This window comes from Vigna unguiculata, chromosome 2, assembly GCF_004118075.2.
Source record: "Vigna unguiculata cultivar IT97K-499-35 chromosome 2, ASM411807v1, whole genome shotgun sequence".
In the NCBI taxonomy this organism is placed as follows: domain Eukaryota; kingdom Viridiplantae; phylum Streptophyta; class Magnoliopsida; order Fabales; family Fabaceae; genus Vigna; species Vigna unguiculata.
The window spans coordinates 30374041-30396687 of NC_040280.1; the positions used below are offsets into that span (position 1 = coordinate 30374041).

General features: G+C 35.2%; 7 protein-coding genes and 1 non-coding gene across 11 annotated transcripts; 2 read left to right on the top strand and 6 right to left on the bottom strand.

Moving 5' to 3' along the window:
• Positions 1 to 2301: 2301 nt before the first annotated feature.
• On the bottom strand, positions 2302 to 2374 carry TRNAK-CUU. The gene has a single exon. It is a non-coding gene; the product is annotated as a tRNA-Lys (tRNA).
• An 837-nt stretch (positions 2375 to 3211) lies between these two features.
• Positions 3212 to 7415, bottom strand: LOC114169735. Its single transcript, XM_028055009.1, has 10 exons — positions 7083 to 7415; positions 6196 to 6323; positions 6000 to 6071; positions 5726 to 5865; positions 5498 to 5612; positions 5334 to 5414; positions 4649 to 4786; positions 4096 to 4183; positions 3810 to 3920; positions 3212 to 3734 (listed from the first exon to the last, which is right to left on the bottom strand). The coding sequence occupies exons 1-10, from the start codon at positions 7336 to 7338 to the stop codon at positions 3712 to 3714; spliced, it is 1152 nt and encodes a 383-aa protein (XP_027910810.1). The 5' UTR covers positions 7339 to 7415; the 3' UTR covers positions 3212 to 3711.
• A 2477-nt stretch (positions 7416 to 9892) lies between these two features.
• On the top strand, positions 9893 to 11936 carry LOC114174146 (vacuolar protein sorting-associated protein 55 homolog). 4 transcript variants are annotated; one of them, XM_028058918.1, is made up of 5 exons: positions 9893 to 10000; positions 10977 to 11086; positions 11187 to 11226; positions 11330 to 11411; positions 11562 to 11936. In XM_028058918.1, exons 2-5 carry the CDS (start codon positions 10988 to 10990, stop codon positions 11752 to 11754), a joined length of 414 nt encoding a protein of 137 aa, XP_027914719.1. In that variant the 5' UTR covers positions 9893 to 10000; positions 10977 to 10987; the 3' UTR covers positions 11755 to 11936. The 4 variants fall into 4 exon arrangements, with proteins under 4 accessions (XP_027914719.1, XP_027914718.1, XP_027914721.1 ...); XM_028058917.1 differs by having other exon boundaries at positions 9902 to 10000; positions 10932 to 11086; XM_028058920.1 differs by having other exon boundaries at positions 9906 to 10000; positions 10974 to 11086.
• Positions 11937 to 12459: 523 nt separating this feature from the next.
• LOC114173037 lies at positions 12460 to 13245 on the bottom strand. Its single transcript, XM_028057233.1, has one exon. It carries the CDS (start codon positions 13154 to 13156, stop codon positions 12839 to 12841), a length of 318 nt encoding a protein of 105 aa, XP_027913034.1. The 5' UTR covers positions 13157 to 13245; the 3' UTR covers positions 12460 to 12838.
• A 1793-nt stretch (positions 13246 to 15038) lies between these two features.
• Positions 15039 to 16638, bottom strand: LOC114173176. The gene is made up of 3 exons (XM_028057426.1): positions 16431 to 16638; positions 16105 to 16362; positions 15039 to 16017 (listed from the first exon to the last, which is right to left on the bottom strand). The coding sequence occupies exons 1-3, from the start codon at positions 16598 to 16600 to the stop codon at positions 15237 to 15239; spliced, it is 1209 nt and encodes a 402-aa protein (XP_027913227.1). The 5' UTR covers positions 16601 to 16638; the 3' UTR covers positions 15039 to 15236.
• A 60-nt stretch (positions 16639 to 16698) lies between these two features.
• Positions 16699 to 17565, bottom strand: LOC114174629. The gene has a single exon (XM_028059458.1). It carries the CDS (start codon positions 17563 to 17565, stop codon positions 16699 to 16701), a length of 867 nt encoding a protein of 288 aa, XP_027915259.1.
• LOC114173177 (sarcoplasmic reticulum histidine-rich calcium-binding protein-like) lies at positions 17207 to 19135 on the bottom strand. The gene is made up of 2 exons (XM_028057427.1): positions 18839 to 19135; positions 17207 to 18566 (listed from the first exon to the last, which is right to left on the bottom strand). Exon 2 carries the CDS (start codon positions 18557 to 18559, stop codon positions 17600 to 17602), a length of 960 nt encoding a protein of 319 aa, XP_027913228.1. The 5' UTR covers positions 18560 to 18566; positions 18839 to 19135; the 3' UTR covers positions 17207 to 17599.
• A 546-nt stretch (positions 19136 to 19681) lies between these two features.
• LOC114173064 (pentatricopeptide repeat-containing protein At1g32415, mitochondrial) lies at positions 19682 to 22121 on the top strand. Its single transcript, XM_028057281.1, has one exon. It carries the CDS (start codon positions 19766 to 19768, stop codon positions 21923 to 21925), a length of 2160 nt encoding a protein of 719 aa, XP_027913082.1. The 5' UTR covers positions 19682 to 19765; the 3' UTR covers positions 21926 to 22121.
• The last annotated feature ends 526 nt before the right edge of the window (positions 22122 to 22647 follow it).

A 22647-nucleotide genomic window follows, 5' to 3' on the forward strand; every position in this document is an offset into this window, starting at 1 on the left:
GTGAGCCCATGAGCCAACCCGTTTAACCCACCAACCTGCGGTGGGTCGGGTTGGAAGTTTTTTGGCTCACTAATAAATGAGTCGGGTTAGGTTGACTCACTAAGTGATCAACTCGTAGTGGTCGAGCCAGATGGGACCGAATTACCCGTTTTGACAGCTCTAATACAAATCTCACCTTATAAGTCGATTTTATGGAATTGAATTGGGCTTAAAGCCTTCTTCTATCATTAACATTTTTTTTTAACTTTGTGTGTGAATTATTATATCATGACAAATATTGTCATTTTTTTTTTTCGTTGTGTGAAGTAACATTTGATTGTACGATAATTTTTTGGTGAGAGTTGAGAAAAGTTGCAACGTGTTCATGATTCATGTTACAAAGTCATGACAATTTAGTCACATGCACTTGTCAGTGTCACAACTACCTACAAGAAAACCAGAAGAAAAAAGATTCATAAATGGTGAAAAATTACTTAGGGTATTTCAAAATATGTTACTTCTGGTGAACAGTTTTCTGAATTCTCAAAATATATACTTTTGAAGACAATACCATGACAGCAAAAACACTTTGTTAGAAAGTGTTTTATTCAGCAAACAAAACCATCGCCCACAGTTTGTAAGGGTGCATGAAAACAAAGTGCTTGGATTGTTCTGTAGTCGTTGGTTTTCTTTTTATCTTGTAGGTAGTGGAAGTCCTACAAAACTAAATCATACCTTAGATCTTTGTCTCCACATCCTCTTCTCACTCTTCAACATTGTCAATGCCTCAATCATTTTCACTGTTTTCAAATCCCAGATGTTCAAGGAGCATTTGCAAGACACCCACAATTCAAAATAATGCCTAATTAAGGTACTTGTCCTATCACATATATTTGGTTCGATGTCAACAATGACGGATTTAAGACTCTAAGTCAGTGGAAACGATATACTTAGGAGTCAAAATACAATCATACAAGACATTAGACATTGACATTATTTTCAATTTAAAACTTTAAAACAATCAGTTTATGTGTCTTAATCTTTATAATGTTTTTCTTTTTTATTTTTATCTAATGTGGGATTCTGTCACACATGTAAATTCCTAACAATATACACGTAGGTCTGTCGGTGTTATCAGTGACGCGGATTGAAGACTCTAAATTAGTAGGACAATATGTTGAGGAATAAAAAATATAATCACATAAGATATTAATATCATTTTTAACTTATAATTTTAAGATAATAAATTTATGAGTCTTAGTCGATGAGTGAATTATACCGTGTGTGAACGTGTTATGCTTAATCACATATTCAACTTGTGTAATTGAGTAAAAGAACCTTTTTTGTTTGGTTGATTTTACTGTCACATCATTACCTTCCTGCTTTTCATTGTGCTCATAATTTCCATCTTCTTTTTGCCACTTTGCTTGAGAACCACATTTCATTTGTCATTTCCAACCTCAGATTTTTTTTAATCTTGTGTTTGGTTCCAAATTTGTTTGTTTCTATTAGGAAATAATCGCACGGATCAAACCTTTCATTATTGGCACAATACTCATCATGTCGATGATGTTAGAAAAATCATATAAAATCAGTCTAGTTTGGGTATTGAATTGATGATTCATAACAGATACAATTAAGATGTTTCTGTGAATGGAAGTGATACAAGTATAACACATAATATGCATAGTATGATTTTGAACCCTTAAAGTTAGATTCAATATCCAGTGGAAATGAAATGGTCACGACATAAAACATTTTTAACTTTTTATTACAGTTTTTTTAGAAATAATAGTAAATCATTTTTTATCAAGAGAAAGAAATACCAAAATAAAAATTTCATTTAATTAATTTACTTTCATCCACGGCACTGATAAAATGATGAAAGAAGTGCCAAAAGTCAATACATGATCACTTGTATCTAATCTAATAATAAATAATAACTAGCCAAATTACACTTTAGCATTAGAACTTGTGAAGTTTTTATTACTATTGAACATTTTTATTTTTTATTTAATGTGGGATTTTCATGAGTTGTTTGCTTTATATTTTATTATCTTATCTCTTAGTTGCTATATATGGCATTAATGATTTTTGTTGCTGATTTAATTTGCAGAACATATTTTTATGTATAATGTTGAAAGACACCTTAATTTTGGGACTATTCAAAATAGTTAAATTTGAAAGTGACAGTAATAAAGAGCTCAAAGAAAAAACGTGACCGGAGAGTGGTAGTAGTGTGAATGGACTTAATGAATCAAAAGGTTGAGGTGCGTGGCAAAATTAATAAACACAAAAAGGAAAAGCAAAAGAAAAAAAAATCGCCCACCGTGGGGCTCGAACCCACGACCACAAGGTTAAGAGCCTTGCGCTCTACCAACTGAGCTAGACGGGCTTATGTTTATTTTATTTGTAGTCTTTTATTCGTTCTAGCTTAACCTTTCACAATTTATTATATTATACTCAAAAACCGTTTGCTTAAATTCTTTAAGAAACTTTTGCGTCAGTCATTAGTATTGTAAAGAAGCATACCAATTCTTTGTTGAAAAAATAGGCTTGGCTTAAAAAAAATTATACTTTATTTAATTTAATATACACGTTTCATTACATAAGTATACTTAATGCAACACTTCTTTAATATTACTCTATAATATTTAAACAATAACAAACGAAAGAAAAGTGAAAGGTGTTTAAAATACCCAGTTAACATTTTTTGGTAGAATAGTAAAACGTGTAGAAGAATAATGTAGTTAATAGTAGACTGTTTTATTGGTGTTGTACAAATATTATAGTATTTTTAATCTCTTTTTTGAAACTAACCGTGGTTAAAAATTAAGAGAGAAAACCTCTTTGAATTACTAGTTGATTACAGAGAAACAAATATAAGAATAAGAGTGGAAAGGAGGGTACAAATATTCCAAGGTTATCTCATTTTTAATGATAGAAGACTTAAAATTATTAAGTTAGAGTAGCCTGAAAGGAGTGCAAAATTTGTTAAAAGTATAATAACAAAACATCTTAAATAGTATTGATTGTATTTCTGTAATAAGTTAAATAAAAAAAATATATGTAGATAATAAAATGAATGATTGGGCTTATATAAATTTAATGAGTCCGTGATGTACATCTAAGTTACACTAATTTTAATGTTTTAAGATACATAAAAAAAAATACTTTAAAATATCAAAATCAGAGTAACTTGAATGACAGAAAAACCATTAAAGAAGCCAAATTCAAAATTAAGACGCAGATGGTATATGCAATCTCTAGTCACATAGTAGCAGATTCATATGCCTTAACCCTACAACAATATCATATCATCCCTCTAGTTATATGCTTTAATATATTGAATTGTCTTTCCAAAAAAAAAAAACAAAAATGCGTTCTAAAATCTAGTTAGCATAGCTACATTAGTAGTTTGTTAGCCGTCAACTGGATATATAAAGGAGTTTGAAGGACTCCATGTTCCTACCTAAGCTATAAGCACGTTTCATAATAAGCATGCATGAATCAACACTTGTTTTGGTAAATGCTTGATAAGAAATGCAGGTCACACTAACAACCGATGCGGCATATATTGCCCTCTGCTGCTGTAAACATAGACAAGATAAGCTTTACCCAGCTTTCTTTGTATGAAGAAGGTAACACAAGACTTCAGGGAAAACTCGAGTTTAGGCCATCATAATTTACTACAAGGGAAAGTACTAGTCACTGTTACGAGGTGTCTTCAAATCAAAAGAGTGGTTCCACAGGCTCTACAACAAATCAATTTTACTTCATCAGGAAACAAGCATGATTCTGAGTCAGATATTAGTAAGACAACCACTGACCTGTTTTCACTTCAGAGTGTTGCTGGTGATTCAGATCCATGCTTTCGTTGACCCTTGTTTTGCTTGCGTCTCTTCTTCTTTTCATCTTTGAGACGCTCAAAGAGCCTTCAACTGTAGAATATGAGGTAAAAAAAAGTATAAACCACTTGAAATACTTGATACAAGGAACAAGAATGTTGGCTGAAAAGCTTGACTGGCAGCAATTCATCAGAATTTTATCAGTTTATAAATTGTTTGCGTTACTGAACGGAATATATTTCATGATATTGCCAGCACACCCGTGTACCTTGCCATTCCCATACCACTTTTGATTCACCCTTCACCAACTTTGGATAGCAATCTATTCGCGAATCTTCTTGAACCAATTCTTCTACCTGTGATCCCAACAAAGTTATTACAAGATCAATCATTCGTTTAGTTAATTTAAAAACCCATTGACATTTAACTTTAATTACAGGACAAAAGTGATTTCATCAACAGCACTCTCAAAAATAGTTGGGGTGAAAGATTCATCAATCAGTAAGTCGGATGAAAGAAAAAAAGAAAGGATAACAAATTTTGCTGATTTACAAGGACATGTCCTAAGAAAGTATGATTTGTTTTTATGAAATCTTCAAGAATGGCATATATACAAAGTCATTTAAAATTCATCTTATGTTACAAATCAATAGGCATCTGAATTGTATCAAATCGTAAGGTTTGAATCGTGAGTAATAAGATTCTAATAAATTATGATGCAGTCAGCTAATCCAGACAAAATGGATTAGCTTGTTCTGCTTGGGTATTACTTTAAAATAGGGTAATCAAGTGGAATGGCTTTCAAGATAGCTCCGAACTACCTTTCTCCATAATAAAGGGTTCTTCCGTTCTCTTGGCAAAAGCAGGTGATCACGTAACCTAGAAGCAACAAACCAGGGTTCACATTCACCATTTGCATTCTTTGACGTCAATGCATTCTCTTCAAGTATTTCGCAGACCTAAAACATCAGTAACAAAGAAATTTTAAACTGATATAGAATTAGAATAATGATGCAATTAGTCATTCAGTCAAAAAAACCTGTGCACAACAGATATAGATGTAATTGTAGTTAACGGGAGCCAAGAGTCACATTTTTTATATATTTATTTGAAAAACACATTCAATTGATTTAACCATCTGAGTATCAGTCTACTGCATTGATCAGAACCTCAGTTTATCCAAACTCCTCTACAAAAACTAGGGAGTATGAATATTTCGGCACTCATCTTTACCTACAGAACTATAATATATCAAATTGGGGCATTTGAACCTTATGATCGCTGTACACAGAACTACCTTCTAAACATATGTATTATTTTATGAACTCAACTAACATAAGCATTCTATCACATATATTTGTGAGCTGTGTGTGTATGAATGTATATGTATACTCACTCTTAATCAAAGGCATCACCAATCGTTACTTAAAATCACACTTGATGAACTAACGGGTGAAATAATCAATGAAACATGTAATAATCCCTTTTTTGTGTGTCCCACTATACCTTATCATAAAGCTCTTCAACTCTTCTTGACATGGATAGTTTCCGTTGAACACTCCAGAACAAAGCTGTGCATCCAACAAGCTGTTAAATCTCAACACAATCAACATGTTTACTTATGCATGCAGAAATATATGCATTAAAGTATGTCTTTAGGAAATCGATACCATGGCACAAATGGGCAAAACAACTAAAATATGCTGGGAGATCCACTGACGAATACAGCAAGTATATGGCTTGTAATGCACTGCCTGCAGATCTGGACACTTAAACTCCTTCATCCTGTATGAGACATAACCCGTATGTGACATCCTAAGCAGAAGTTTTAACATATAAGGAAATACGCAACTAACAGCCACTGTTGACTTGATTAAAATGGAACGGAGATGATATACCCATGAGAGTTGTTCAATCTCGTCTCCAATAATTTCTCCATTGTTTCAACTGCCCTTTGTTTTGTATAATTATGAAGAGCGTTGTCCACTTTGACATTTTCCACGGGCTCAAAATAATTCCACAAAACATCCTCACGAACCTGAGATGATACAAAAGGGAAGTTGAAATCAGAAGCATTAAGAACAGCTCGAACAGTAATGTATACAGCCAAACATAAATAAATACAAGTAAACTGCAAAATCAAAAGGTTAAAATAAAAATGAGATAACAAACCCAAATTGGTCCGGTTCCACTGCACAAAAATTGAGCATATCCCTCACACAGGTGATGTTCCACTCTCTCCACCTGTGGTCAAGGGCCAATCAGAAAGATATAAACAAAATGCAAAAGAACAAGGAAAAATATAATAGACTGTATATAGTTCCATGAAACAGTAAGCCACTACTTAAATCAAAATAAAGAGACATACAATCTTTCGAGCCGATTCGCTAATATCTCCATCCTCTAGACACAAGTTCCCATGTCTTTGGTAACCCTGAAGACATTCCAACTTTCCATCGTTGCATTCTCCATTACTGGGACAAGGTTCACAAACATCTGAAACAATTCCCGGTTAGTAGAAACCTCACGAGATCCATATAGCTTGCAAAATCCTACACATTGAGACTACAAAATTTGATTGATAATACAAGGCCCCAGAGAATGAACTCCCAAAAAAATAATTAGAGGTAATATGAAGCAGACAAACATTGATGAAAGCTTGAATTAGAAAGTAATCTGCATCCTACCAAAAATAAATAAAAGAACAAAACAATGTATAACAACAAGAATCAAATTCACATAACAACTGAACACCCATGCGAAAAACGGAAATCAGACGAATATGTTCATTATTGTTAGCAACAACTATCAACTGCACTATCCTTATAGTATTCAGCCCTGAGAAGAAGGCTGTCCTACTCTAATTTTCCTTTTCCTTTTTAGCGGCATTCATTCCCTCTCTCTAATACGCATTCTTCTTTATCAGAGAAAAGAAAAACCGCACAATTCAAATAAACAAAATAGGGAAAAAGAAATAAAATAAAATCATCCAGAAAATACACGAAGACAAGGCATGTGTAAATTCATCATTCAGTAGCACAGGAAATCTACAAAATCAGAGTTAAATTCAACCACCAAAAACCAGTGGCTTGTTGAATTGCAACGTTAGTTGAAGAAGATGAACAAAACATAAGGTCCAACATTAAATTAACCACCAAATGAATAACTCAACACACAGAACAGAATCATATGAAATGCATGAAAACCACGGCACATAAAAAAAAATGAAAGAGAGAGAGAGAGAGAGGGAGAAACCGGGAGAGTAATCGGGGGAGTCAAAATTTGTGTCGCAAAAGGGTTTGGAAGGGGGATGAAGGAGAGAAGTAAATAGTAGATTGCAGGTCCATGCAACTAGCGACGCGAGTGCGAGCACGAGAACCAATCTCGGTAAGTCGTGTTTGGATGGTAACAAATTCTGAGGGGGGTCTCTTCCCATCAACGATTTCGCATCAATTCCTAAACTATCTGGAATCGAATCAGACAAACACTCCCTTCGCCGATTCTGCTTCATATTTTCAAACACATCATAACTCAAAAGAAAACTTTCTACTCCTTCTTCACTCTTTCTTTCCACAAGGAAAACAAAAAAAAAAAAAACTCCTAAAATATTGAGTGTTAAACCTTAAATACTGTATTAGTCTTAATCTAAACTTTAGTATACACAAATGTTTTCGTTCTCATATTAACAAAAGTATCAAATTTCAAATAGTTATTTACGATAATTACAATGGTAGTAATAAAATAATTCGTTCAAACTTAATAAGTGTTCTAAAAGACTAATTTTAAAAATTACTTATTTAAAAAGTAAATGAGATTTTTGTCTTAAAAATTATAAACTGTTTAACTTTAACGTAAACATATATATATATATATATATATATAATAAATTTACTAAATTATATTTTTTAAAATTAAAATAGTCATTTCGACTCAATATTTTTATATAACATTTACTTGTACACAAATATATCTCAAACAATTAAGAGAAGTAAGCCTAATGTAGTTTATTGCTGTTAAAATAATAAGATTTTTTTTTTTCGTGTGTAAGTCTCTAAAAATGAGAAATACAGGACAAAAGTTTTAAAATTAAGGAGAATGTCCCTTTATTTATTGTTTTAGTTAGGTTAAATGTATTTTATTATATTTTTATTCAAGTGGTTAAATGTTTGATATTTCTTGCGTGATCTTAAATGTGAATTAAATTATATTAAGAGAGACTAATTTCTTACAATAGCACGCTGGAAATGATTATTTTGTTTTTTAAATTTTATTATGTTTTCTTATATGTAAGTATTTTAAAGATTTTAGTTAAATTATACATAAATCATTAACATATATATTTTTTTCTTATGTATTGTCTTCTTCACTTTATTGTCTTTTTCAAGTTTATGATTAGCATGACATTTTTTTTCTCTCACAAACATATGATTAGTAAGATTTACTACTCTATGTTGTTAAATCACGGGTTGTCATGTTTTCACATTGTTCCAAATAACATTTCATTAATAGTTTAAAAGTGATGGATTATAATATTCAGATGATGAGTCTGAAATATATTTGTATTTATTATGAAAATAAAAGTATATATCTTTATTACATAATTGTATTATCCAAAAATTCAAGTTTATGGTCATGTTATTCTATATTACTTTAAATTTTCCAAGTAAATGAGCCTAACGTAATTAGTTGAATTGGTACATGAGTTGTTATAAATTTATTTGCATCTATTATATACCTAGGGAAAAAAGGAAATGTAACAATTTATTTTAAAATACTTTCAATTGTATTAATACAAAAAGTATTCATATCACATGTAAAAGTAGATTCTCTCTTCTTTTCTTCTATTAAACTTTCGAGTAGAATTATTATCTCATTTGAAATTATAACTTGGGTCAAGTTTTTTTCTTTTTTAAGTGTGATGGTCTTTGAAAAACTACTACAAGAATTAGTTAGAGGTTAAGGCAAACTATTTTACAAACTACTAAATTATTTGGTATAAGTAAATAAAGTTTAGAAAACTATATATGTTACCACATTAATATTTTGGTTTCATCAACAATAATATAATACTTGGAAATTTGTAAGAAAACATGTTTAGTTAAATATTTTGATTTTTCTTAAATATCAATAACTATACCAAACTCTTTAAAAGCTTATTAAACTTTTAACAATTAATTTTGTTAATGATAAATACTATTATATACAAAGAATTCAGTGTTTCAGTGTGCATTTTTTTTTCATTTTTTTTAAAACCAAAATAATTATTTTAACAATTTAACCTTTTAGTGGCTGTTTTGTTTTTTAATTTAGGCTTAAATACCTTTTTGTCCTCATTTTCGTAGTGTTTGTTGCGAATGATCTTTATTTTCACAGAATGTTTAAAATGTTCTTCATTTCTACCGAATGTTTAAAATGGTCTTCATTTTCGCAATTGCAATTCATGTTTTATTTGGTCCTTTTCTTAACGCTGTTTAAATCATTAACGGAGTACTGTACATGTAGCACGATCTGTATTAGGATGTATTACGTGTACTGGTACAGGTGGCTTAATTAGATATTTGGGGATAAATAAGTGAGTTAGGATTTTGGTAGGGAATGTTTGGACAGTTGATGAGTTTTGGCGATCTTGTTCCTCCATTTCTAATTGGTATTGCTGCAATCTTCTTCTTCCTGCAATCCCATTATGAATTTAACTTATTCCAGACTTACATACCTATATAATGGGATTGCAGGAAGAAGAAGATTACAGCAATACCAATTGGGAATGGAGGAACAAGATTGTCAAAACTCACCAACTGCCCAAACATTTCCTACCAAAACCCTATCTCACTTATTTATCCTCAAATATCTAATTAAGCCACCTGTACAGTACACATAACACATCCTAATACACCATTATAAACATTCGATATAAGAATGAGGATGAGGACCATTTTAAACATTATGTGAGAATGAGGATCATCCACAACAAACCCCCAAATGAAAATGAGGACAAAAAGATATTTAAGCCTTTAATTTAATTATTTTAATTATTTTTTTTCTATTATGATTGGACCGTTGATTCCTACATACCCGAGATGGTGTGGGTTTCTGGTAGTTTCAAAATGCAAAATTAAAATCCGATTAAGATTGAGGTTCAGCGACAGCGTTCCAGGACACAATCGAAATCACAGGTACCAATTTTCTTTGCAATTCTTGCGTCAATTTAAACTTTGTCCGTGTTTGTTTCGGACCCTATCTACCCACACTATTCGTTGCTCTAATCGAATTTTTCCATCTCATATCGTATATTATCAGGAAAATTACCATTTTTTTAACACTTAATCTTTGGGACGAGCTTTTTGTTCTTGATTTTTGTCCAATTCATTTGCTCGTTCGATTAAATTTATCATTTCTTTTTATGACATGGCGAGAGTTTCTGCTGGGTTTTTAGTTGTTGATGTCTGTGGTTTACTGGAGTATTGTATGAATGTGTAGTAAATACATTTATTCCCTTACTTCATCCGATTAATCAAATTGGGGATAGTGGTGTTTTGAATTGTTTTGAATTGATTATGGAAACACTGCCATGATGGCAACTGGAAACATATGCAATATTGTGTACGCTTTAGTTCGAGCCTTTTAGGTCAATTGATCATTTTATTTTAGGTCTGAATTTCTAAGATATGGTTAGGATTGTAAAAGTATGTCGAAAGGGTATTGGATTTTTAAATAGGGGGTGATCTCTTGGGATATAGATTGTGGTAGAATAAATTGTGTTTCTTATACAAATTGGGATTGCAACATGTGAATTTATTGTGATGCTGTAAAGACAAACTCTTGAGTGTGTGTTTGGTGAAAGTTTAAAAATTGATTACGGTTAAAACTGATTTTGATGTGAAGTAGTTTATGTTTGGATGCTTTTATTCTATAAACCAGCTTGAAGTAAAACTCTGTCAACACAAAAAGCTAGTAGTATTTCAATGGATTTTGAATGTTTGAAAGCGAATTCATACATGCGCTGAATATAGATTGTCACTTTTTGTTTAACTCCATCTCATTTATCATGTATTGATTGAAGTTGCTCATTCATTAATACTTTGTTTTGATCTAATGCTCTTGTAGCCTGGTGCTAATGATTTATTTTTTCTTTCCCTATAACATGAGGAGGTGACTTGGAGATGTCAGACATACCAGGATATTTGCGTACCTGTTTGAACACAGGGAAGCTTCTTTCATTGGCAATATTGGTCTCTGGGGGAATCGTCTTGCAAATTTTGGTTAGTATTACCTTTTCAATTTTTATTTATACGTGCAGAAATAGACTTATTGATAAAAATGCCACTTTTACTTATGTTTGTGATTTGTGTTTTGTGTCAGGCATGTGTCTTGTATAATAATTGGTGGCCGATGCTAAGTGGTGAGATAAAAAAGCAAATTTGAAATTTGATTTCACTGTAGTATATGTTCATTCTTTTTACTGATTGAATTTGTTATGTGACCATGGTTGTTTTTTCTTGCAGTGTTAACATATGTGCTTCTACCAATGCCTTTGCTGTTCTTTGCGGGGTCTAATGACTCTATATTCTCGGAATCTGATAATAGGTGAACTCTTGTGTTTGAGTAAAATTAATCATTAAACTTTTATTGTACAACTTGTTAACTGATTGAAGTTGATTAGAATTTTTTATCCAAAAAGAAACTCAAGATGGTGGATTAATCATTTAATTTTTTGTTTTGTGAATGATGAAGCAGCTGGGTGAATTTTACCAAGTTCTTGACCGGAGCCTCAACCGTGGGAGGCATTGCCATTCCAAGCATATTGAAGCATGCAGGGGTTATTGGTTGGGGAGCCTTTGCAATGGAACTTTCTTCCTACTTCGTCTTTGGAATGACTGTAATATGTTACCTTTGGATGAGTGATGAAGATGAATACAGTATCCTCTGATACCAGATTTGCTTCATCATTGTAAAAATGAATTTGTTCCTTTCATGCGCTATTGCTTTCTCGCATCTGTGACTTTCACTACAGTATATTTGCTTTCAACCATGATTTGTTGACTCCCCCAATGAGTGTTTATTGTCTGTTAAGAAATGAGACTGCTTTGGTCTATTTTCTTATTGTGTTAACTATGTGTGGTTTTCATTATAGAACAGTGATACTTTAATCCACTTTTTTTGACTCACTTTTAATTTACTACTTCAATTACTATTAAATCATCACATCACTAAAAAGAATCAAAATAAATGATCTAACGGTAATTATAATACTACGTTAAAAAATAGGTAAAAAAAGATGAGTTCAAATATCATTTTTCTTTCGATATATTACTTCGTAAAAGTTATTTTTCTAAGATACTCTCAAAATCATTTCTGAACGTAAATAAGTTCTTATCTTTACATTCTTAGTCATTTCCATCAAAATATAGAGGAAAAGAGATTCGCAGCGCTTACAATATCCGCATTTCAATTTACATCGAATTCTCGTAACCTTAAACAAAACCGAAATATGCAATATCATTCAAAATCGTGTTTGTGATTACAAATACAACGTCGATGACATTCGTATTAACGTTTGCTTATCATATAATTTTAGTCTGTCAGTCTCCAGAAGTCGTTGGCGAATGGTAATATTCAACAAGCACAAAAGCAGTGTTTCAAACGCAGCAGAAAATGAGTAAATTAAAATTTAGTGAATGAATCACTGCATAACAAGTTCTGAGGAAACTGGTGTCTATGAACGCCATGACCTATCAGAGGAACGTGGTCACTGCAATATCCTCCCACAAAAAGCATCTTCCACATAACACGACCTAACTCCATTGGGACTTTTTGATTACAAAAATGGGGACGAATAATTCACGAACCTCAGAACATAACATGCATCCATCATCAATGTTACCAAATTGACAAAACGAAAAGAAAAGAGAGATAAAATGGGGAGAATTTCGCTTAAAGTAACTCGAACGTGTTTTTAGAGCAAAAAATAGATAAAATTGAATCCATGGCACAAGTAGAAGATAGAGATGAAATCAGAAAACTACGCGAAACTGAGGCGCGTTGGACTGAATCGCCGGGAGGATCTCCCAGCGGCAGGGCTCGAGGTCTTCGGATACGGGGCAGTAGCCGGCGAGTGTGACCTTGTCGTTGGAAGCGGCGACGGAGCCGAACTCGAAAACCGACAGGGTGGCGTTGGGTGGTCGGGGAACCTCAACGGCGCCGTTCATGCCTGGGGCCTCAGCGAGGGGTTTTGTTGTGTCTGCGGCGTTGGATTTGGAAATTGAGGAGGATGGTTTTGGTTGGGAATTGTCTTGGGGTTTATTCTCCTTCCGCCACCACAGTAAACCCATGCTTTGTTTTTGGCTAAGGTTGTCTTCTTTTCCTCTTCTGCTGTCTTATGTTATGCCTTCTCTTGCTCTCGCAACCTTACTAGGGATTGCACCGTTTCATTATGTAACGCATACGTCTCCTTTTACCTCACTCAAATTACTTAATTGTCCTTTCATTAACATTCTGCTGAGCAATCTTAAAAATATAAATTATTTTTGGGTTAAATAATTTTTTGTTCCGTAAAAATTGGAATTAGTCTCTGTTTAAAATTTTGATCCAATTTAGTTTCTTAACTTTAAAATTGTGTGAATTTAGTCATTTTAAACGAATTTTGTTAAGTTTATTTGGCGTTTCAAATGTGTTTTATTATAATTTTTTAACTAACATTTAAGCAAAAATATGTCAAACAGTGTAAACAACTCAAATGCTATCCTAAAATGTATTTGAAACCTTAACCAAACTTAATAAAATTTGCTTAAAATGACAAAATTCATTCAGTTTTAAAGTTGGAAAACTAAATTGGACCAATGTTTCAAAAATGAATTAATTTCAATTTTTACTAAAAGTTGAGGGACTAAAAACATATTTAATCATTTATTATTATTAGATATTTTCTTAAGATGTTCTTTTGTGTTAAGCTCATATGAAACATGGACCTAAGGCTAACTAGGGACAAACTAATTCAAATTTTTGGGTTGAATTTATCGCTACATATTTATGTTATACCACAATTTGAAGTGTATTTATTTTCTTGATTTTGTTTGTGTTTTTTAGGCTTAATTAGACTTTTCGTCCTCTACTTTATATGCGAGGTTCATTTTGGTCCTCTTTTTTTTTCGGGGTTCAATTTAGTCCCCCAATTTGTTAAAACAGTTTAAAATGGCCCCTTCCGTTAGTTTTACTTAAACGGCGTCAGAATAGTGCCATTGTGTCTATTTGGAACAGGGACGTGGCAAGTTCTGAGAACCTTGTCATCAATGTGGTGTAATGAGGTGGCAAAGAAGGTTATTTATGGAGATAGAAGTGTTCATTTGCCCTAATTTAGTTGTCTTCTTCGTCGTGCTGAAGTTCAGCTTCATTTGGCAAGCATCTGCCCTAATTGCGAGTGATGTCTAGGGGCCATTCTTCTTCATCTTGCTCTTGTAACTCGTGGGGTATGCAAAATCCAAGGTTATCTAATCATGGTGGTGGTGTTTTGTCTCACGGTGGAGCGCCCATATGCAACTGTGGAGAAGTTGCCGTGTTACGAACAGCTCGAACTACTAAAAATGGTGGAAAGCAATTTTGGGGTTGTCCTAATTACAAGGTTAGATCCATCACCCTTTTTCTGTGATTCGATGATCAATAATTGTTTGCAACTAACATGAAGGTTGTTTCGTGTTGTGGATGTTGTCAATAACAGAGGGGAAGTGAAGCTTTCATTGGTTGTAATTACTTTAAATGGTGTTCGGAAGATGCTGCTGATGAAAGGGATAACACTATTATAAGGCAAATAAGGAAGATATTTATTCTGGAAAAAGAACTTAAGGGATCCAGAATGTTTGTTAATGTTTTACTAGGGATAGTGGGTTTATTAGTTGTAGTGAACATCATTGTGTTGTCACGATTGATGAAAAGTGTGTGATTAAATCTGTATCCGGTGGTGTTGAAATCTGTATTGGGTGTATCAGTTTGTGTATTGGGGGTATCAGTTAGTGTTTTTCTTTTTACTGTGTTGAAATATGTAATTGGAAAGCTCAATTGTTGTATGACTTAGTTAATTAATGAAAAATTGCTGTTAAAGAAATCTGAGTTTGGTATCCTACTTACAAGCATTACAAACATTCAATAACGACAATTCAATAACGACAATTTTTCAATCATAAGCCAATATTATAGAAACACATAATTGTACTTGCTGTTACAACACAAAAGACATCCAATAGTGTTTTGGACTTTTGAACTTACAATGTAAAACATGTAAATTAAAAGTGGACAAAACATACTTGTCTTAGAAATCTAAAAGCTGCATAATATTCTTGACTTAGAAATGTAAAAGCTGCATAATACATCAAAGCTCCAAAACAAATCGTGCAGCATACAAAAAAGCATAAGTAATCCTCATGGCTTCCACACACGTCCTCTCCTATGCTGCAGTTTCTGCCTTCTATTGGGTATGGTTGGACGAGGAATTGGAAGGTGGCATGGGTGTGGGTGCTGTGATGACTGTGGTGGCTGCTGTGATGACTGAGTTGGTTCAGTCATAAGTGTTGGTGGTGGCTGTTGTGATGACTGAGTTGGTTGAGTCATAGGTGTTGGTGGTGGTGGCTGAGTTGGTGGTGTTGGTTCAGTTGGTGGTGTTGGCTGACTTCCTGCTGCTGTTGCAGTTGGTGGTGTTGTTTCAGTTGATGGTGTTGGCTGAGTCGATGGTGTTGGCTGACTTGGTGGTGCTGGTTGAGGTTGTTGGGGACAAATTTTTCGATTATGACCAACTTCTTTGCATATGCTACATTTTTTAGTCATGCCATGTTTTGTAATCTGCTTCCCATTCTTGTTCATCTCCCAAGCTTCAAGTCTTCTTTTCTTTTTGGGTCTTCCAGGTAGAATTCGTTTAGGAGGGGGCAATACATCTGGAAATTCTGTTTCAGTCCACATTTGCTGCCCATTACAAGGGTATATGATGGAATTGTAGGTCTCTTCATAGGTTGAGATTCTGAACCAATGAAGGAGAAAATCTTCTTCACTTAAGTTCAAAAACTTAATTGCAGCCACTGCATGACAGCAAGGTATCCCTGTTAGACTCCACTTCCTGCAGGTGCAATGCTTGCTGTCTATGTTCACCACAAATTTCTCCCCAGTAAATGATTTGTGCCTAACCTCAAACATCTGATTTGCTGACCAGCTGTGTATGACAATTCAATACAGGTTTAAATCAGAAATGAGGCAATGGTGGCTAAATCAAAATGAGTGTGCAACAAATTAAATGTACCTGGGAATCCAATTCGTGGAATTTTTTGTTTCAATGTCCAATCTTGTCTTGATTCTTGGACATATTGAGTTTTTGAATGATTTTGCCTTTGATCGATTCTCAGCCCATCTTTGCATCATATAAAGACGTATTTCCTCCATCATGGACACTATTGGCTTGCTCCTTGCTTGTACAATTACGCTGTTGAATGCCTCGCTCATGTTATTGACGAGTGTGTCACACAAAGGTCTGGGGATGAACCTTGACTTTGACCAATACCTGTAGAAGTGCCACACAGAAATCATTAATGCTTCACAATTAGTTTCAGCATAGTTGAGTAAAGTTACCTAGGGGGTATTCCTAACAGATGTTTGAAAGCATCGTTGTTAACTTCTTTCATCCTCTTCATGACTTTCTCCCATTGTTGTGGATATGTGCTGTGAGCTGCTTCCCACATTAAAGCTTTCAGATTCTTTCCCGGGAATTTCTTCCTGAAGTTTGCATATAAATGCCTCATGCAGAACCTTTGGTCAGCCCCAGGCAAAAGAGATTGAATGGCTGGTAACAAACCCTGCATAATACAATTAAATCAATTAAGGCAGACCACCAATTATATCAGCAGTAAATGGACATAACAAAACTGTGCAAAAATAGTATCCATACCTTTTGCTGGTCTGACATGAATGTGTAGGCTGCACAGATATCTGGTCCCCCAAGATCATCAATTAACAACTCCAAAAACCATGTCCATGTGTCCTTATTTTCCACTTCAACCACGGCACAGGCAATTGGTAGCATTTGGTCATTGGCATCCCTTCCAACAGCAGTAAGAAGTTCACCCCCATACTTATGTTTCAGAAAACATCCATCTAAACCAATGAAAGGGCAACATGAAATCATACTATCTTTACAAGCCTTTAAACACATGTAGAACCTGCTGAAATATTTTTCGCCTTCATTTCCTTCCACTTTGACCTTTGCTGTAGAACCAGGATTAGAACGAAGAATCTCATGTGCATAATCATAGATTCTACTAAACTGTTCTACAAATGACCCATCAACTTGCTCAACAGCTAGTGTTTTTGCTCTACGAGCCATGGACTTTGTCACAGCAATATTCCACTTCCTAGTAACTTTATTGCGAATATCAATGGCCCTCAAACTTGGGTTGTCTCTTAATGTGTTTTCCAACCTACCACTTAACCACTTAGCATTAAGCATTTTCACATTGAATTCTCTGCTGCACTTGTGCTTGTCATTAATTCTCCTTAACTGCCATATGTGTGTTTCAGCCATATAAGCACAATATGCAAACCAAGAACACTTCCCTTTCCCACCCAAACATATCACTCTACATCTACGTTTATCATTTTTTTGAAGTTTAAGCCTTCTTCCAGATTGCACTCCATATGTCCTTATTGCCTCTATAAATGCCTCTTTATCTGGAAAATATGTTCCAACTTCCCACTGGTATTGGGCCATACTTTTGGGCATTTTAAAGGTCCCAAAGTTTGCCTTATTGGGTGCGACTTGCCAATGAGTCATCACTGCTTGGATCATCGCTGTACATTTCATCTGATTCCCACCCATCATCAAATAACCCCCTATCTCGCATATCAACATGGTCACTGCAATCAAATTCTAAATCATCATCCTCACTATCTTCTTCCCCATTTCCTTCCCATAAATTGTCCTCATAATGGACACTAACATCAACTAGATCAGATCCAGTTTCATCTTCATCACCTTCAGCTTCATCACCTTCACCTACTCCATCACCTCCAGCTTCATCACCTTCTGCACCAACTCCAGTTTCGTTATTTACACCTACTCCATCACCTCCAGCTTCATCACCTTCTGCACCAACTCCAGTTTCGTTATTTACACCTACTCCATCACCTCCAGCTTCATCACCTTCTGCACCAACTCCAGTTTCCTTATCTACACCTACTCCATCATCTCCAGCTTCATCACCTTCAACTTCTGCATCAACTCCCGTTTCCTTATCTACACCTAGTCCATCAGCTCCAGTTTCATCACCTTCAACTACTACATCAACTCCAGTTTCCTCAAATTCAGTTTGTGGCTCCACCCTAATGTTATGGTGACTATCTGCGTCATCTTCCAATTCATATTCCATATCCTGTTGCATTTCAGCTTCACAAATTGAGTGATTAACATACATATGAACCTGCCCATTCCTTCTAGCAATTCTAACCATTTGCATTGCACCCATGTCATCATTCAAAATTTTCAAGTTGTTCTCCAATACCTCTGAGCTACTAACATTATACCACAAATCTTTAATGTTTACATAACCCATTTCCCTAAGTATTCCCATTATTTCAAAAAAGCTCCACCTATCTGGGTCACACGCCAACGTGGACGTTAACCCATTACTATAACTCCACCTACCTTCATTCCTTTCAAAGTATCCCCCATGGTGGACCACCACCTCAAATCTATCGTCACACATCCCAAACCTATAAAAAATACATATTCCAAGTTACTCGACGCACAACCAATGCCCACATATACAATACATATTACATCCCATACCCCAAAAAAGTTAAAACGGGACCACAACCCACTAACCACAAACAAACGGGACCACCACAAAGCAACGGGACCACAAGTCACACACCATTACAAACACACACAGACAGAATAACACAAAATAATACCAACGCCGACAAAGACAACACTATATAAGTAAAACAGGACATTCAATCCATAAAAAAACCAGAAAACTTACCTTCGATTTCGTCCCACTACGAACACAGCGACGAACCTTTGTCGCACCGAAGGAGACCGCGAACCCTAATACATTGATTCAATGATTTTCGCTTCCTCCTCGAACCCTAATTTGTTCAATACTAATCCCCAAATTCTTCCTCGAATATATATATAACTTTCCTCTTTGCACCAGATTTTCGCCTCTTCCACGAACCCTAATTTCGCTTCTTCAATTTACCACTGACTTTAATTTCTCTTTCTGAACTGTCCACATAAGCTGATTTCCCTACGTGACACATCATGTAAAATTGCCACAGTATCACATCAGATCACTCTGCCGTTAATTTTTTTAACGTTGTTAACACACAGGACTGAATTGAACCTCCTACACAAACTAAGGGACTAAATTGAACCCCGAAAAAAAAAGAGGACCAAAATGAACCTCGGATATAAAGTAGAGGATGAAAAGTCTAATTAAGCCTGTTTTTTAATATGTTATGAGAGGTAATCTCTATAACCTAAATATATTTTAAACATGACTTTATATTAATAAAAATAAAGTATGTATTTGGAAATAATGGTTTTTAATTTCTTTTAAAACCATGCTTCAAATACACTATTTTAATATTTGTTTTTTGTAGAATATAACAATTTCTATTTTTTTATAGCAGTTTTAATGATAAAATTTTATTTATTTTTCATAATGACATATTTAAAATTTAAAATGATTGATTATGTTGAAACAAATTTTATACCGGTTGATCAATTAGTGTTATTATTATTTGTTTTCTATCTTTGCATTTTATACTAAATTTTTTATTTTTTATTTACTAAGCTTGTGGAGAATTTTGAAAATCCTGCTTTGTTACTTTGTTTGAAAAAAAAAGGAGAGATTTGTTTTTAGACAGTGGTGAAGTAAGCATGAAAACCCAATGGTTTCTGGGCCATGCTGCGTCACCATTCATCAACCTTGGTGCGGATTTTGACATGTTCATTTCGCAGTGTGCGTTATGTCTATGATGGCACCAACCATTCCCAATGCGAATGCGACGAGCCTCTGCTCCTCCACTACCTATCCAATGGCTGCCACCACGAAGCGCGAAACCTCCTTCAAAATTCCTCCGGCGGTGACCTTCACGCGCGCGTGGTTCGCTGGACCAAGCTACTCTCCAACTTCTCCCGCCACGGTTACGTGGCCGAAGCTCGCACACTGTTCGACATTATGCCTCACAGAAACCTCGTCACTAGCAATGCCATGTTGACTGCGTACATCCGCTCCGGCATGCTCGAGGAGGCTTCCCGGTTCTTCGAGACCATGCTGGAGAAGAACGTTGTTTCTTGGACTGCCATGCTGTGTGGGTTTTCAGACGCGGGGAGGATCGACGATGCGAGGAAGGTGTTCGATGTAATGCCTGAGAGGAATGTTGTTTCGTGGAACGCGATGGTGGTGGCGTTGCTTAGGAGTGGGGATTTGGAGGATGCGAGGATGGTTTTTGAGGAGACTCCTTGCAAGAATGTGGTTTCGTGGAATGCTATGATTGCGGGGTATGTTGAGAGTGGTAGAATGGACGAGGCTAGAGAATTGTTTGAGAAGATGGAGTTTAGGAATGTGATTACTTGGACTAGCATGATATCTGGTTATTGCCGTGAGGGGGATGTTGAAGGTGCTTGGTGTTTGTTCCGGGCTATGCCGGAGAAAAATATTGTTTCTTGGACTGCTATGATTGGTGGGTTTGCTTGGAATGGCTTGTATGAAAAGGCATTGCTGCTTTTTATTGAGATGGTGAGAGTTTCTGATGCCCAACCCAACGGAGAGACCTTTGTTTCTCTTGTTTATGCATGTGGTGGTTTGGGTTTCTGTTGCCTTGGCAAGCAGGTGCATGCTCAGTTGATTGTTAACAGCTGGCGGATTGATGATTATGATGGTAGGTTGCATAGAGGTCTTGTTAGGATGTACTCTGGGCTTGGTATGATGGATTCTGCTCGCAATGTGTTTGAAGGTAATCTGAAAGACTCTGATGATCAGTGTTTCAATTCCATGATAAATGGTTATGTTCGGGCCGGTCAGTTGGCAAGAGCTCAAGAGTTGTTTGACATGGTACCCACTCGGAACAAGGTTGCGTCCACTTGCATGATTGCTGGCTATCTTAGCGTTGGGCGAGTACTGGAGGCTTGGAATTTGTTTAATGACATGCCTGATAGGGATTCCATTGCGTGGACTGAGATGATTTACGGGTATGTGCAGAATGAGCTTATTGCTGAAGCCTTCTGCTTATTTTCTGAGATGATGGATCATGGTGTTTCTCCTATGAGTTCTACATATGCTGTTCTATTCGGAGCTATGGGTTCAGTTGCATATCTAGATCAGGGGCGGCAATTACATGGTATGCAGTTCAAGACTGTGAATGAAGATGATTTGATTCTTGAGAACTCTCTAATTGCAATGTATGCAAAATGTGGGGAGATAGATGATGCATATAGGGTATTCTCTAACATGACTTGCCGGGACAAAATTTCTTGGAACACCATGATCATGGGTCTTTCAGATCATGGCAGGGCCAGTGAAGCTATAAAAGTGTATGAAACTATGCTTGAACTTGGAATTTACCCAGATGGCCTTACATTCCTGGGTGTCCTGACAGCATGTGCTCATGCGGGTCTTGTTGACAAGGGGCGGGAGTTTTTTATTGCCATGGTCAATGCTTTTGCTATTCAACCTAGTTTAGAGCATTGCATCAGTATTATCAATCTTCTGGGTCGAGCAGGAAAGGTGAAGGATGCAGAGGAGTTTGTTTTGAAGCTTCCTGTTGAACCAAATCATGCCGTTTGGGGGGCTCTGATTGGAGTGTGTGGGTTGAATAAAACTGATACAGATGTTGCTACGCATGCAGCCAAACGATTGTTTGAATTGGATCCTTTAAATGCGCCTGGCCATGTGGCCCTTTGTAACATATATGCCGCAAATGATAGGCACACCGAGGAGATGAGATTAAGAAAAGAAATGAGGTTGAAGGGTGTGAGGAAGGCACCCGGATGTAGTTGGATACTGGTGAAGGGGACAGTTCATATTTTCTTCTCGGACGATAAATTGCATGCGTGTCTTTAAGAGATGTTATTTGCTATTATCTGGATAGTGCCCCTGGCTTCCACTATCATAGAATTTTGAGAATGTAAAATATTTGTAGCCTTATCCTCGTCGAGGATGATAGGATTCAGCGATAGGATAGTTTAACGTAAAAAGTTAGGCATTCAAGACTTATTATTTAATTATGCTATGATAGGTAAAACGCCACCACAGCCTATTTCAGAGTCCCCACTTTCCAATATTTTCCTTGGATCCTTGTTAGAGACTATTGTAGCATAGAACTCTAGCAATAATCTCAGTTCTTTCTCTAATTTCCTATATATAGGAAACAACCTAGAAACTGTCTAATCCAAGAAACTGTCTAATTTTGTAGCTCAAATGTGCCCGATTATCACCTTAGAAATGAAACAAACAATGGGGGAATATATTAAATCTATTCTAAAACAGTGCAAAGATCAATGAAATGGATTTAAAACATTAAAAACAGAAAGGGTTCAATGCAGCATAATTTTTTACAGGAACCTGTATTTGTACCATTCCATACCAGTCTGCAAATTTTCAAATGACATTAGTGCAGTGCAGGGAACACAATCAGGACAGAAAATAAAAGTGTAAAAGCTGTGCCTATAATATACTAAGCATTTCAAGACAGGTATTATGTAAAAGGAAAATGATTTTTTGACTACTAAATTTTGACAACTTACTCTTATAGTCTTAGGTGACATCTTCTAAGTGGTTTTCCA

Coding starts and splice junctions, on each gene's coding strand:
- LOC114169735 (XM_028055009.1), bottom strand. CDS start 7,338: ATGAAGCAGAATCGGCGAAGGGAGTGTTTGTCTGATTCGATTCCAGAT. Junction 5,613..5,725: donor AGATTGAACAACTCTCATGG/GTATATCATCTC, acceptor TGTCTCATACAG/GATGAAGGAGTTTAAGTGTC. Junction 3,735..3,809: donor ACACTCTGAAGTGAAAACAG/GTCAGTGGTTGT, acceptor GATTTGTTGTAG/AGCCTGTGGAACCACTCTTT.
- LOC114174146 (XM_028058918.1), top strand. CDS start 10,988: ATGTCAGACATACCAGGATATTTGCGTACCTGTTTGAACACAGGGAAG. Junction 11,087..11,186: donor GAATCGTCTTGCAAATTTTG/GTTAGTATTACC, acceptor GTTTTGTGTCAG/GCATGTGTCTTGTATAATAA. Junction 11,227..11,329: donor TTGGTGGCCGATGCTAAGTG/GTGAGATAAAAA, acceptor TTTTTCTTGCAG/TGTTAACATATGTGCTTCTA.
- LOC114173037 (XM_028057233.1), bottom strand. CDS start 13,156: ATGGGTTTACTGTGGTGGCGGAAGGAGAATAAACCCCAAGACAATTCC.
- LOC114173176 (XM_028057426.1), bottom strand. CDS start 16,600: ATGAGGCATTTATATGCAAACTTCAGGAAGAAATTCCCGGGAAAGAAT. Junction 16,363..16,430: donor CTGTTAGGAATACCCCCTAG/GTAACTTTACTC, acceptor GCACTTCTACAG/GTATTGGTCAAAGTCAAGGT. Junction 16,018..16,104: donor TCCACGAATTGGATTCCCAG/GTACATTTAATT, acceptor TGTCATACACAG/CTGGTCAGCAAATCAGATGT.
- LOC114174629 (XM_028059458.1), bottom strand. CDS start 17,565: ATGGCCCAATACCAGTGGGAAGTTGGAACATATTTTCCAGATAAAGAG.
- LOC114173177 (XM_028057427.1), bottom strand. CDS start 18,559: ATGTGTGACGATAGATTTGAGGTGGTGGTCCACCATGGGGGATACTTT.
- LOC114173064 (XM_028057281.1), top strand. CDS start 19,766: ATGCTGCGTCACCATTCATCAACCTTGGTGCGGATTTTGACATGTTCA.